Source organism: Podarcis pityusensis (assembly GCF_964106645.2).
Source record: "Podarcis pityusensis genome assembly, chromosome: 14".
In the NCBI taxonomy this organism is placed as follows: Eukaryota; Metazoa; Chordata; class Lepidosauria; order Squamata; family Lacertidae; genus Podarcis; species Podarcis pityusensis.
Window position 1 is genome coordinate 5577653 of NC_138039.1, and position 11860 is coordinate 5589512.

The 11860-nt window shown below is 50.1% G+C and overlaps 1 protein-coding gene across 1 annotated transcript in view; it reads right to left on the bottom strand.

Annotated features, from left to right (window-relative positions):
- Positions 1–7298, bottom strand: part of UNCX (UNC homeobox) — a 7576-nt gene extending 278 nt beyond the window's left edge. The window contains exons 1-3 of the mRNA XM_080981106.1: positions 6606–7298; positions 4868–5043; positions 1–1426 (exon numbers count right to left, since the gene is read on the bottom strand). The exon at positions 1–1426 is cut by the window's left edge and continues 278 nt beyond it. Of these exons, the coding sequence (XP_080837232.1) occupies positions 299–1426; positions 4868–5043; positions 6606–6861 (1560 nt within the window). The 5' untranslated portion in view covers positions 6862–7298 and the 3' untranslated portion in view covers positions 1–298. The remainder of the gene's footprint in view (positions 1427–4867; positions 5044–6605) is intronic.
- Positions 7299–11860: the final 4562 nt, after the last annotated feature.

The window sequence follows — 11860 nt, forward strand, 5'->3', positions numbered from 1 at the left end:
ATTGGGGGGGGGGGCGGAGATCCAGAGAGAGAGAGAGAGAGAGAGAGAGAGAGAGAGAGAGAGAGAGAGAAGGAAATAGAGAAAATGCGCGCGGGGGGAGGACTTCTTTTAAAATATATAGATATAGATATATGTGTAATAAACAGAAGAGGGGAAACTGTCTTGGGAAAACTTTGGGAGTGTCAAGAAGTTTAAGGTGGGTGAGTTGAATCGCCCCCTCTCCCTGCCCGCCCCCCTGCAAGGAATCTAATATATAATCGGTTCTTCTCCCTCCCCCGCCCTTTTCTTCCTTATTTCTTTAGTCCATATCCACTTCCTCACAGTCTAAATTGCTGGTCTCTGCTGGACAGTTTGGCTCTGTGCGACAATCCGGATTGTCTCTGGATTGACAAGCGTCTTTCGCGGGGGACTTTGGTTGCACGACGGCGCAGCTACTGTCCATCTGGGAAGAGGAATCGCAATAGGCAGAGGGGGGAGAGGAGGAGGAGGAGGAGGAAGCAGAGGAAGAGGAGCAGGCTGTGGCCGGAGGGGAAGCCACGGCCTTCCTCAGTCCGCAGAGGGCCCCGGGCGCGACGGAGGAGCTATTCTCGGGCGGCAAGCGGCCTCCGGACGTGGAGATGGCGGCGGTGCTGCTGCTCTTGGGGGGCGCGGGGTCCGGGCTGGGGTTGGCGGCGGGCAGAGGGGAGCCCCCCTGCGGCGGCTCTTGGCCCGGGTTGCTCTTGAGGGCGGCTTGGGGCACGATGAAGCCCAGCGGCTGCGTGATGGGGTAGAGCAAAAAGTGCCCCTTGCCAATGAGCGTGCGCGCCGTCGGGGCGCACGGCGCCAAGGCCTGCGGGAAATCCAGCGCCGCTTTCCGCCGCGGCGGCGAGTCCGACAGGAGGCTCTCCACGCTGAACGGGTTGAGCTTGGGCAAGGCGCCGCCCGAGCCGCCCACCCCGCCTCGCGCCGTCGAGGGAGGCGGCCCGCACTCGGAGCCCGACGGCGCGGACCCGTCCTTGTCGGCACACCGGTTGCTGCCGCCGCCGCCACCACCACAGACCCCGTGGCCGCCTCGGCTCGGGTAGAAAGCCGAGGCCGCAGGGTCGCAGCTGCCCGGCCGGGACGGGTTGTGCGGGCCGATCTTGCAGGTGTCCGGAGGGTCCGGAGAGAGGCCTCCGCCGCCGCCGTCGCTGTCGGAGCTCTGCGTGCTGCTGTTGACGGAGAGGCCGCTGGGCGAGTGCAGGTTCCGGCTCTGGCTCTTGAGCAGCTTCTTCTCGTGCTTGCGCTTTTTCTTCTCCATCTTCTCCAGCTCCTTGCGCGCGATCTCCTCCGGGTCCATCGGCTCCCCGCTGCACGTCGTCGGGTGGGAGTTGTGCGCCGGCCGGCCGGGCCCCTTCTTCGTGTTCTCTTTCTTTCGCCATTTGGCCCGGCGGTTTTGGAACCAAACCTACACACCGAACAAGGAGGAGAAGCCGTTAACAGCAGGGACCCCCTGGTGGCCCCCGAGGGCCAGTGGGGGAGGAGGGGGGTCGCCAGCTTCCTCCCGCCCCCCCAACCCTCCATTCCCCCTCCCTCCTCCCCTTCTTGCTCGGGGCGCAGAAGCAACCAAGTCCCGACCCGCGTTAACCATTCCTGGGTAGCTTGCATTTTATCCTATTTTTAATAAAGAGCGAAATCTTACACACTTCTAATCAGAAGCCAACCCCAGCGAGTTAAATGGGCTTTACTCCCAGGTAAAGGAGCCTAGGATTGCAGCCTCAAGAAATCAGAATTCGGACAGAAAGGGAAGTTTGGTGCTTTTAGTGGGGGTGCAAGTAGAGACCACTCCAGCAAATATATAACTCAGAGAGAGAGAGAGAAATAATTATGCGGGTCTCTCTTTTGGGGGGGGGGGAGGCCGTCTGTAAATTCAAAGGCTTAGAGCCAACAGCGTGCAAGGAAAGGAAGGTACAAGAAAAAAATCAAAGCGCCACCGGAAATATTGTTGTTGTTTGCTCTTTTCCTCCCCTCGCTGTCTACCTTCCCTGCTACGTGCGTAAAAATCCAGGGCTGGGTATCCATACCGGCTTCCTCTTTCGGAAGTTTGATAGCAAACTCCCACGTCGTCGTCGTCGTCGTCCCCCCCCGCCCCCAAAACACCATACAAGAGATTGTGCTTGTTGGTTCAAATGTAGCAGTTCCTACACTTCCGCTCATGGGTTTGTGCGCTCGGTTCGGTTGGCAAGGGCCCTCGGGCGGCAGGGAAAACATCTTAATTATTTCGTATTAATCGGGTGACAGTATATTGTTGTTGTTGTTATCATTACCATTATTATTATTTTAAAATATCACTGGGGTGTGGGTGGGAAATGCCAGGAACTACGAATAAAAGTCTTTGCTCCCTTTTCACTCCCCGCGCCCCCCCCCCCCCAACAATCACACAAGTCACCACATCCCGGGTATCCCCTTCCGAAGTGAATTGCGAAGGAGGAAAGGAAAATTGGAAAAGGGGGGGGGGGAGAGAGAGAGTTCTTGGAATCTGCCACACGTGTTTTCTCGACGATAACCTCCCTCCCGCTCCCCTAAAATCACGACTGCATCCTTTCCTGGGTTTTCTTTCAGAGGGGGAGAGAGCCTAACTTGAAGACTGTGAAATTGACAAACGAAAGGGATCAAGATTTGACCCCACGGAAAGTCAGATGTCACCACCAGCTTTTAAAGAACTCTCCCACCATCACACACGCACACGAGTTTCTTTTAAAAAACCAAATGAATAAGGCACGCATCCCACCGTTTTTTCAATAGCAACATCCTCCCCCCCCCACACACAACTAAAACATACTGATCGAAGACGAGGAGGAATAATACTTTAAGATCAACGAGGTTTGAGAAAGTGTCCACAAAATGAAAAACGCTTGGCAAAGGTGTAAAAACAAAACCCCGAAAGGGAGAAGAAGCTTGGAGGGGGGGGAGGGGAGTGCTATTTCCCACGAGCTCTCAAATCAATAAATTAACATTCACTAACAGGTCCCCAACTTAAACATCACTGTTTTAGTATCAAAGTGAGATGGTTCCCCCCGAATCCTTTGACTCGCATGCACTTATCACTCTTTGCCCCCACCTCAATCATCATGGTAGAAAGCCCACAATAAAATCACACCATTAATATTAATAATTTTTAAATCAACTTTCAAAAGTAAACCGGAGATCAGGATGGGGTGGGGAGAGTTTCTGGGGTGCATAAGAATTCTAGGTTTAGAGGGTGTGTGTTTTTAAGGACGTAGGAGGTGAAAGGAAGGATAAGAAACTTAATCAACCTTGCTGGTCCCTATACGAAAACCTTGTTTCTTAAAATAATAAGAAAATAATAATAATAATAATAATAATAATAATAATAATAATAATAATAAGCTTGCTCTGCTGGTATGTATTTTGCAATTCCCTATCCTTTCCTGACTTGTCAGTTCCAGCAGCCCTTGTCACCGAGAATTACTCATTATCGTATTAGAGGGAAATCGAGGGTCTTGACTTCATTCAACAGCCTCCGAACAAATTGGATAAAAGGATTTCAAAACAGAAGAGGTCAGGAGAGGGGAAGAGGGGGAGGGTGGAAGCATTTTGTAAATACACCTTTTAGACAATGCCAGCCCGGATTAATAAGAGTCAGTAATGTTATTAGCCCCTGCGCTTTTGCAAGTAACAACTCTATTATTTTTTAAAACGCACGCACGCACACAAGGGGCTTCTGTGGGAGGGAGACTCCTTGTTTTCGATTGCCCGGCTGCTCCGATATTGGGGGGGGCGTTGGAAAGTGTGTCACCCCAAGTTCCTCCATGCTCGACCCCAAACCCCCAGAGCCAGGAAAGATGTTGCAAAGTTTGAGTAGGGTTTTCTATTTCCAAATTCAAAACTAAAGGTGGGGGAGTAACGGTATTAGTACCTTGTTATCAAAAATAATTGCCTATGAGATTATTTTTAAAGTCTGCTCTGAAGCAGGGGGGAGGTGCAATTGTCCCCCCCCCAAAAAAATTAAAAAGTATACAAGAGCGGTTGAAACCAAGATGCAATTTCATATAGGTGAAAATTGTGCTACAGGGCAAATATACATATATGTAATCTAACCCCCTTTGCCATTTTCCCTTTAAGATCTCCCCGACCGCTTCCCTCTCTCTCTCCCCCTCCCCCAGTCCCAGGGGCTAAGCGGCAAATCTGAACTCGCGTGTCCCTCATCAGGCCTAACTCTGGGAAATATTTAATGTAAACTACCTCAAGAACCTTCTGCACTTAAACCGCTTCCCGGGGGTCTACTTCTTTTTAGGGGTTGTCGGGCGGGGGAGAAAATAGAGACGAAAAAACAAATAACTCCCGAAAGCTAGAGTACAAATAAATATAAATGGAGAGGGGTTTTCCCCTACCCGCGGGCGGAAATTAAAGGAAAGGTAGTAGAGGAACTGGGGGGGGGGGCGCAAGACCACTTCCACGCAATGAACACCGCCCCCAGCATGTTTAGGAGCAAAGAAGGGAGGCATTTATTTTTGCTAACTCCCCCACCCCCCACCCCTCTAAAATGCTTTCCCCAACTTTAAACAAAACCACACACAAACACAAAGTTGGTAAATTTGGTTTGCTGGCCCGACAGAGAGAGAGGAGGGGGGCGCAAGATTTTGGTGAGGTCAGAAATTTGGGCCGGATCCAGCTCAAGGTGCGTAACTCTTTCCCATGCTAAGGAACTGACAGGCTTTGCACAGAGTAGTCTTATATATACGTTTACCGAGAGCTGAATATCCCACTGTGCGCAATGGGCAGGTGTCAGGGCTTGAAGCCTGAAACGAGTTTGACTTCGGAGTGGACCCTCGTGCGCTTTATGTTGTAGAGGGAAGGAAGAGGAGCCCCGCTCGGTTTTTTTTACCTGCACTCTGGATTCCACCAGATCCAGCCTCAACGCCAGCGCCTCTCTCATAAATACGTCGGGGTAGTGACTTTCGTTAAATGCCTTCTCTAACTCTTCCAGCTGCCAACCGGTGAAATTCGTGCGCGTCCGTCGCCTTTTGCAACCTGGACTCTCCTTGTCAGGATCCACAGAGTCTGGGGGGGGGGGGCGGAAAAGAGCGATGAGAGAAGCAAACTCTTCATACCAATTACTAATTGATAGACGATCACCTTTCATTCCATAACAATGGGGTAAAAACCACCTTCATATTTTAAAACTGATGGAGTCACCACTCTATCAATTTTCTATATGTATACCTGGACCGTATATTCTTATTTCGAAGCTAAAACCCAAATGATGGAGACACAACTTCCTTGAATATATTTTTTTTGTCGCCAAAGGTTAATTCGAGGATTGTTTACAGGAGAAATATATCATTTAAGATTATGGAACGAGCCTTACTTTTTATTTGTTCAAGCGAAGTTGGACAGTAATACATATATTTGTCCTGATTTCGAGAGCTAGGATTTTCTTGCTTTATAATTTCAATTTAAAAAAAAAAAAAAAATGGCACGTGGTCCGGTCCCGTCCCCCCACTCTCTTATTTTCAAACGAGATTCAAGGTAGGTTTGTTGGAATAAAGTTACCAAATAAAGGACACGCTTCAGGTCTGTGAGGTCAAAAATAAAAGGGCCTCCATTATGTCCTGAGTGGATTTGTAGGTTTTAGGCGTTTGAGTTTTAAAATAGAAGGGAATCTAGGAGGTGGCACCTGGAAACTTTCGATGGGCCGCGGAGCCTTTGCGCAAAACTGTGAAATCCTGACCTTCCCAAGGCCCTCGGTACCCTCCTTCTCGTCTTCTCCTCCCCCGCTCACCCAGACCACCTCTCTTTTGTTCGGATTTTCTGTTTGGGCGAGCGAGGACACCAAACGACTAGCCCAAGCCCAAAGCCAGATCGGTTCTGATGTGCGCAGGGAGCGCTTGCCTCGCTTCCTTCAGAATAAGTGCGGGGGATTTTAAAAAGCAGAGGTATCTTATCGTTTTTGCATAAATACTATACTTAGTATACAAAAAATAGTATATTTGGGTCCTTTTAAGAGCTAAAGGGGAGAGGGTGAGAAGCCTAAAGAGAGAAGCCGTTTCCGTTTCCACCTTCAGCAAATAAAATGAGTTGCTGGGGACAGAAAAATCAGCAAAGGAGCTTACGGAGGAGGCGAGGGCCTTTTCTCACTCCCCAATTTCACAGAACCTTGATGATTCCCCACCCCCCCAAAAAAAACCTCTATTCGGGTTCCTTCCCCCCCAAACATCCCCACTTCTACTGGAAACAAAACAACTAGGACGGAGAGAAAAAGGGAAGAAGAAGGAAATGATCGATTGCGCATCGCGGCTCCTGGAGCTCTGGCGCGGCGCGGGTGCCTCTCCGCATCGGAGAAGTTGCTTGCGATGAAAACTGGTGGCGGAGTTCTCTTTTAAAAATCTAGATGTCTGATCCTGACCCCTGATTCACCCCTGCTCCTGCTCAGTCTGGCGCTCCCCCCCCCCCACCGAAAGACACCTGGAAAGCCCTGAGTTTTATCCTGCCGGTGATTCCAGGAAGGCGGAGAAGGCGAGGAGGGAAGCAAGCGAGCTGTTACGGATGGAAGGATGGAGGCACCGGATCGGGCCGGATCCCGGGCGCCGCCAGCCCAGCGCTTGCCATGCCCGCCGACTTACCGGAGAGCTTGAAGGGCTGCCCGTCTCCGCAGCCGGAGGGGATGAGCGGGGTGGGGTTGACCACGGAGGCGGCGCAGGAGCCGTTGAGTAATCCGTCGATGGAGAAGGGTACCGAAGCCGCGGCGGCGGCGGCGGCGGCCGACTGCAGCTGGTGTCCGGCCAGCTCGTAGACATGGTGATGGCCGAGGGGGTAAGGGAAGCCCACCAAGCCTCCGAACTGGGCATGGGGGTGCTCCAGGATGCGGCTGTCCATCATGGAGGGGGCGGACAGGGGGTGGGGGGTTGCGCGCCTCCCTTAACGCAGCTGCGGCGGCGGCTGCTGCTGCTGCTGCTGCCGCTGCCGCTGCTGCTGCCGCCGCCACCGCCGCCGGAGGAGCGCCGCCGCGGTGTGGTGGTGGCAGCAGCGTCGTCGACGGTGGCGAGGTAGACGCGCGAGGAAGGGCGCATGCTGGAGGGCGCCCGGGCGCTTTAACTTTATCAACATCAGGCCTCCCCATAATTAGGCTCAGGCCCGGGGAATTTGGGACCAATAAGAAACGTTAATCGGCCCTGACGTCAGAGACGTGCCAGGGCGGTGGGGGAGCCAAACGTTTTCCATATCGATTGCTAATTATACCTGACATCCACCCTCAATAAACAATATCAAAGCTGTCACAACAAGACAAGCAGGAGAAAGGAGGGAAGAGGAGGAGGAGGAGGAGGAAAGGGAAAGGGGGGGGTCTCTTTGATAAGAACTCCTCCAGCCCCTGGAGTAAGGGGGTGGGGGAGGGAAGGAGGGAGCTGCCTAGGCCAACGAGAAGAAAAGGGATTTGGGGGGTGCGGGGGAGAAAACAGGAGAACTTAGAGATCTGATTGATACCCAGTTAAATACTCAAAAGCAAGCGGAGTTACGCGCTCGTCGTCACCCACCTCTCCCCCCCCCCAACCTTCTCCTCCAAATCACTAATAGATTTCCCTTTAAAACATTCGCTGGTGTGTTGTGGAAAGAGGGTCTCTGTCTCTCTCTCTCTGTCTCTCTCTCTCTCTCTCTCTCTCTCTCTCTCTCTGACCCCCCCTTCTTTTTCTTCCCTCCTCCCTCTTCTCTCTCTCTCTCCCTCCCCCCCCCCACCTCGTCTTCTTCTCCGTCTACACCAGAAACGTTCGACTCCTCTGAACCTTTAAAGTGATGTTGCTCCAATTACAGGGAGACATTGAGCGGCAAATAGACTGATCCAATAATAGGAGATTCATCATCCGCTCTTTCCAGAGCTGTCACAATGAATTTAAAACTACAAGCCTTTTCATCTCCTCTCAGGCTTCTCTAGCGCAGGGAGGGGGATTGGAAAGACTTAAAAAAAAAAAAAAAAAGTAGGGGGGGAGGCGCAAAAAGGCAGAAGGAAAGGGGCGCGGGAGGGGGGGTGTAGTATATATATCTTTATGGAATATTTCTCCCCCGCCCTGCCCTGTATTTAAACCAGCGCCATCCGATCGTATCAATCAAAATAATAATTAACGCCATCCCCCTATTGATCCATGGAAAAGCCCATATTAAATTATGAATGGGGCCAGAGGGTTTCTAATTAAAAAGCAGTCTATTTAGCAAAAGGGAGGCCCAATGTGGGTGTGAGGTTTATATATCTATATATACCGGTACATACACACACATACACACAAGGGCGACACACAAACACGTAATGACATGTGCATGTGTGGATCCATTCACCAAAAGCAGGCGTAGAGGAAATGTATAATTGGGTCTATTAAGGTCAAAAAGCAGGTACCCCTATTTCAACCTGCTGTCCTTAGACAGGACTTACTTGCGAGTAAACTCCACCGGGTGAAACCAACAAACGGGTGGGCCCGCAGAACTCCTGGAACCAAGCGGGCTCCCCCAGACTTCAATCCCTTGGAGGTGCCTTTACTCGCGAGTAAGCGCTCCACTGAATTCTCGCCTTGCCTGAGTTGGGTTAAATCTCCAGCACTGAGCCCTCCGGCCCTCTGCGCTCCTCAGGACGCGTTTTCCTCTTGGCCTGGATGCGGTTGGCACCATTGGGAACAGCATCGGCCTCTCCTGAGGCTGCAGCCTTTAGAATTCTTGCTCCGGAGCAATGTGGAGCCATCCAGACTTTTCCAGAGTGACTCCGGAGCGCGCAGCTCGAAAGACCCCGGCCTAACCCTTGCGCGCAGCTTTTTCTTCCTATTTTTGGTCACCCTCTTACCCTAATTGAATTAGCTCCTCTCCTGGATTGCAACTTCTCGGCGGCCCGGCTTGGTTACCCCAGTTGGAAACGAGTGTCAAGGATTTCGGAGTCCCTTCGGCAGAGGCGGGAGGAAGAGATTCGGCTGAAATAATCCTCGCAACTTTCTTGTTCCGAAGTTGTACACTTTTGTTAACGTTGCAGCCGGAGCTCCGGCCCTTTTGCTCGGAAGGATTCATACAGGAAGCTTTTCAAAGTGTGGAGTTGGATGGAGAATTGTCACAAGCAGCTCACCACGCTTACTCGGGAGTAGGCGCCTCTGAGACTGAGGCGGAGTCCCTCCACCCCACAGAAGCCTAAAGAGTAGAAAGTGCGTTTGTGTGACTTCTTTGCAGCTTAGATGCCTGGGATACCGTCACCACCTCAGCCTAAGCAGAGTTAGGCGCGCCTAACTAAACCCAGGGAAGCCGGTGGGGTTTAACTTTGGATAGGGCCGGGCTGTCAATCTCCAGACTTCTGAGGCCTCTTTTTCTTCTCTGTCGCTTGACTCCTCAAACTTACAGTCCTGGGAATGTGGTATCTGGAGGTTGCGGGTCGGAAGCGGATCTGTTCGCCTTAGGCTGCGATGCGCACAATTTCCCTAGCAGAAAGTTCCACGGATCTCATCGGGGCTGACTTCCGAGTAGTCAGATGGCCCTCTTCACAGTGTAAAGGGATCCTGAGCTGACTATGCTCCAGCTTCCGAGGGGATCCAGTATATCTGGGGTTAGTAAATAATAAATGGAATGTGGCTTCACTTTTTAAATGACTTGTTTATTTATTTATTTCATATATTTCTTTAAAAGCTTTCCTGAAGACAAACTCCTGGAAAGGTGGACAAGGAAAGGAGAGAGAAAAAGGAAGATCGTCCGGAGAGCAAAGAAAAACCCCTTTATTTAAACCTAAACAGAACCTGACTGGCATGTTCCTACACCTCTTAAATCTTTCCAGGGTCCAAGAAGAGAAAGCAAAATCTGTTATTGCTAGGGAACATCTTTTTAAAAGACTTTCCTTTCCCACCCAAATCCCTAGTCTTGATGAGCCACAAAAGATGCGTTTCCCAAAGTGTGTTTCCCGGTGGCACGCTTGAATCCGAAGTAAACATCAGGATCAAAACTCCTAATCCGAATTGTCCACTTTCCCCCCCTTTTTGCTTTTTTTTAAAGCAAAAAAGAAGGAAAAATCTAATTGAATATGTTCCAACAGACCACTGGCTGCCTTCTTCTCCCCACCCCAAACCCTCCCAACCCTACTCGACTCTAGATGGCAGTTTAATTATTACCTTAAAAAAATAAAATAAAATAAAATGCCATTTAGACACACACTCACACGCGCCCCAACTCGAACCCGCAAAGAGAAAATGATGGGGTTAGGATTAATTCCGAGGTGAAGGGGCAAGAGCCTTCCCTTTTCAGCATAATTTAATTTCTTTCTCTATAAATACTAAATGTAAACTGTAGCCACTGAAGCAAGTTTTCGCCTGTAGCAATAAAAGCCCTCATTTTCTGTCGGATTTCTGGATAGGAATGCCAAACGAACGTGTTTTTGAATACAGAACGGTAATCAATCCTGCACAAGAATAAAAAACGGGGGGAAAGATTCCCCCTCCCGCTCTCTTCCTCTCTCTCTCTTTCTCTCTCTCTCTCCCTCTCTCCTTCTCTTTATTATAATGAATTAATTCGACTTTATTTATCCCATTTTCTGGAGCTGACAGAATGTTAATTTGAGTTGAAATTTCGCTCGCCTCTCACTCTCTAACCCTTGCCCCCCAGACTGGCGTGTTGTAATAACCTGAATCTTTCAACAGAAGCCCTGATAATTGTTACCTTATTAGCATGCAAATTGTTTAATTAATATTATTATGGAGAAGCATACAATCCGTCCGTCACTTGACCTCGAGAGCAAGTCCGCGTAGCAACCGGCTCTGTGCATTTCAATAGCGGGCACATTTCAAAAAAAAAATCGACTTTGCAAAAAGAAATATATAATTTTTTACCCTCTTCCTCCTCCCCCCTTTTATTTCATGTTTCCCGGATCTTTGTGGAGTTCAAAAAATAAAATAAAATAAATCTCTCTCAAAGTGCTCGAGAGGAGTCTTTCACGTGGGGTGGGGGGCCAAGCAGGCGGGGGCTCTTTGATCCAGCCCTTCCTTGATATCTCTTTATATTGCACTCCATCTTTAAAAAGAAAAGAAAAGAAAGAAACACACACACACACACACACACACACACGAGAGAGATAAATCGTTTTATTCTCTGCCCTCTCTTTTATTTATTTATTTCAACACACACACCCCCACGCGCCCCGACATCAAAAAATATTTTAAAATAATTGCTTCCTTGCCAATTGCAGCTGCTTTAAAGGCAACCGATTTCGAGGGCTGTTCCTCCAAGCCAGATTGGGGGGAAAGGAGAGAGAGAGAGAGAGAGAGAGAGAGATGGTGGGGCGAGGGGGGGGGCAGGAAGAAAAAAGAAAGCAGCCCTTGACACGCAGTCCTGGGAGACGTTGCATTTAAATCCCTTTTTCTACAGCCGAGTGACATTGTCAGATGCTAGCTTTAATTAACTTGATAATAAGACGTACAAGACTCGCATTCGGGACGCCGCCTCGCCTCGCCTTGTTTCCATCCCCCTCCACGTCTCTCCCCCCCCCCTCTCTCTCTTATTATTATTATTGCAATCTATGTGTTTTATCTTATACAGAGCTCCTCGTTCTTGGCCGGCCTCTTTTTCTTCTACTTTCCCCGCAAAGAATCGGAAAAAAGCCCCCAAAATTAAACTTTTCCTTCTTCTTTTTTAAATAGAAAAGGGGACTAGTTCTGCCTGGGTTGGTTTAGAAGAGGCAGAGCGTCGAGGTTACCCCCGGGAGGGCGCTGGGAGAGGGAGTCAGAAAAAAGTGAGTGGGACTGGCTGGGGAGAGCGAGGCAGAAGTGGCTAAAGGGATCTGAAACGGGTGGGTGGATGTTGCCATAGGGAGCTGTCTATATACACCAAGACAGGTCATTGGTCCCTCTAGCCTGGCCAACAACTCTCAAGGATT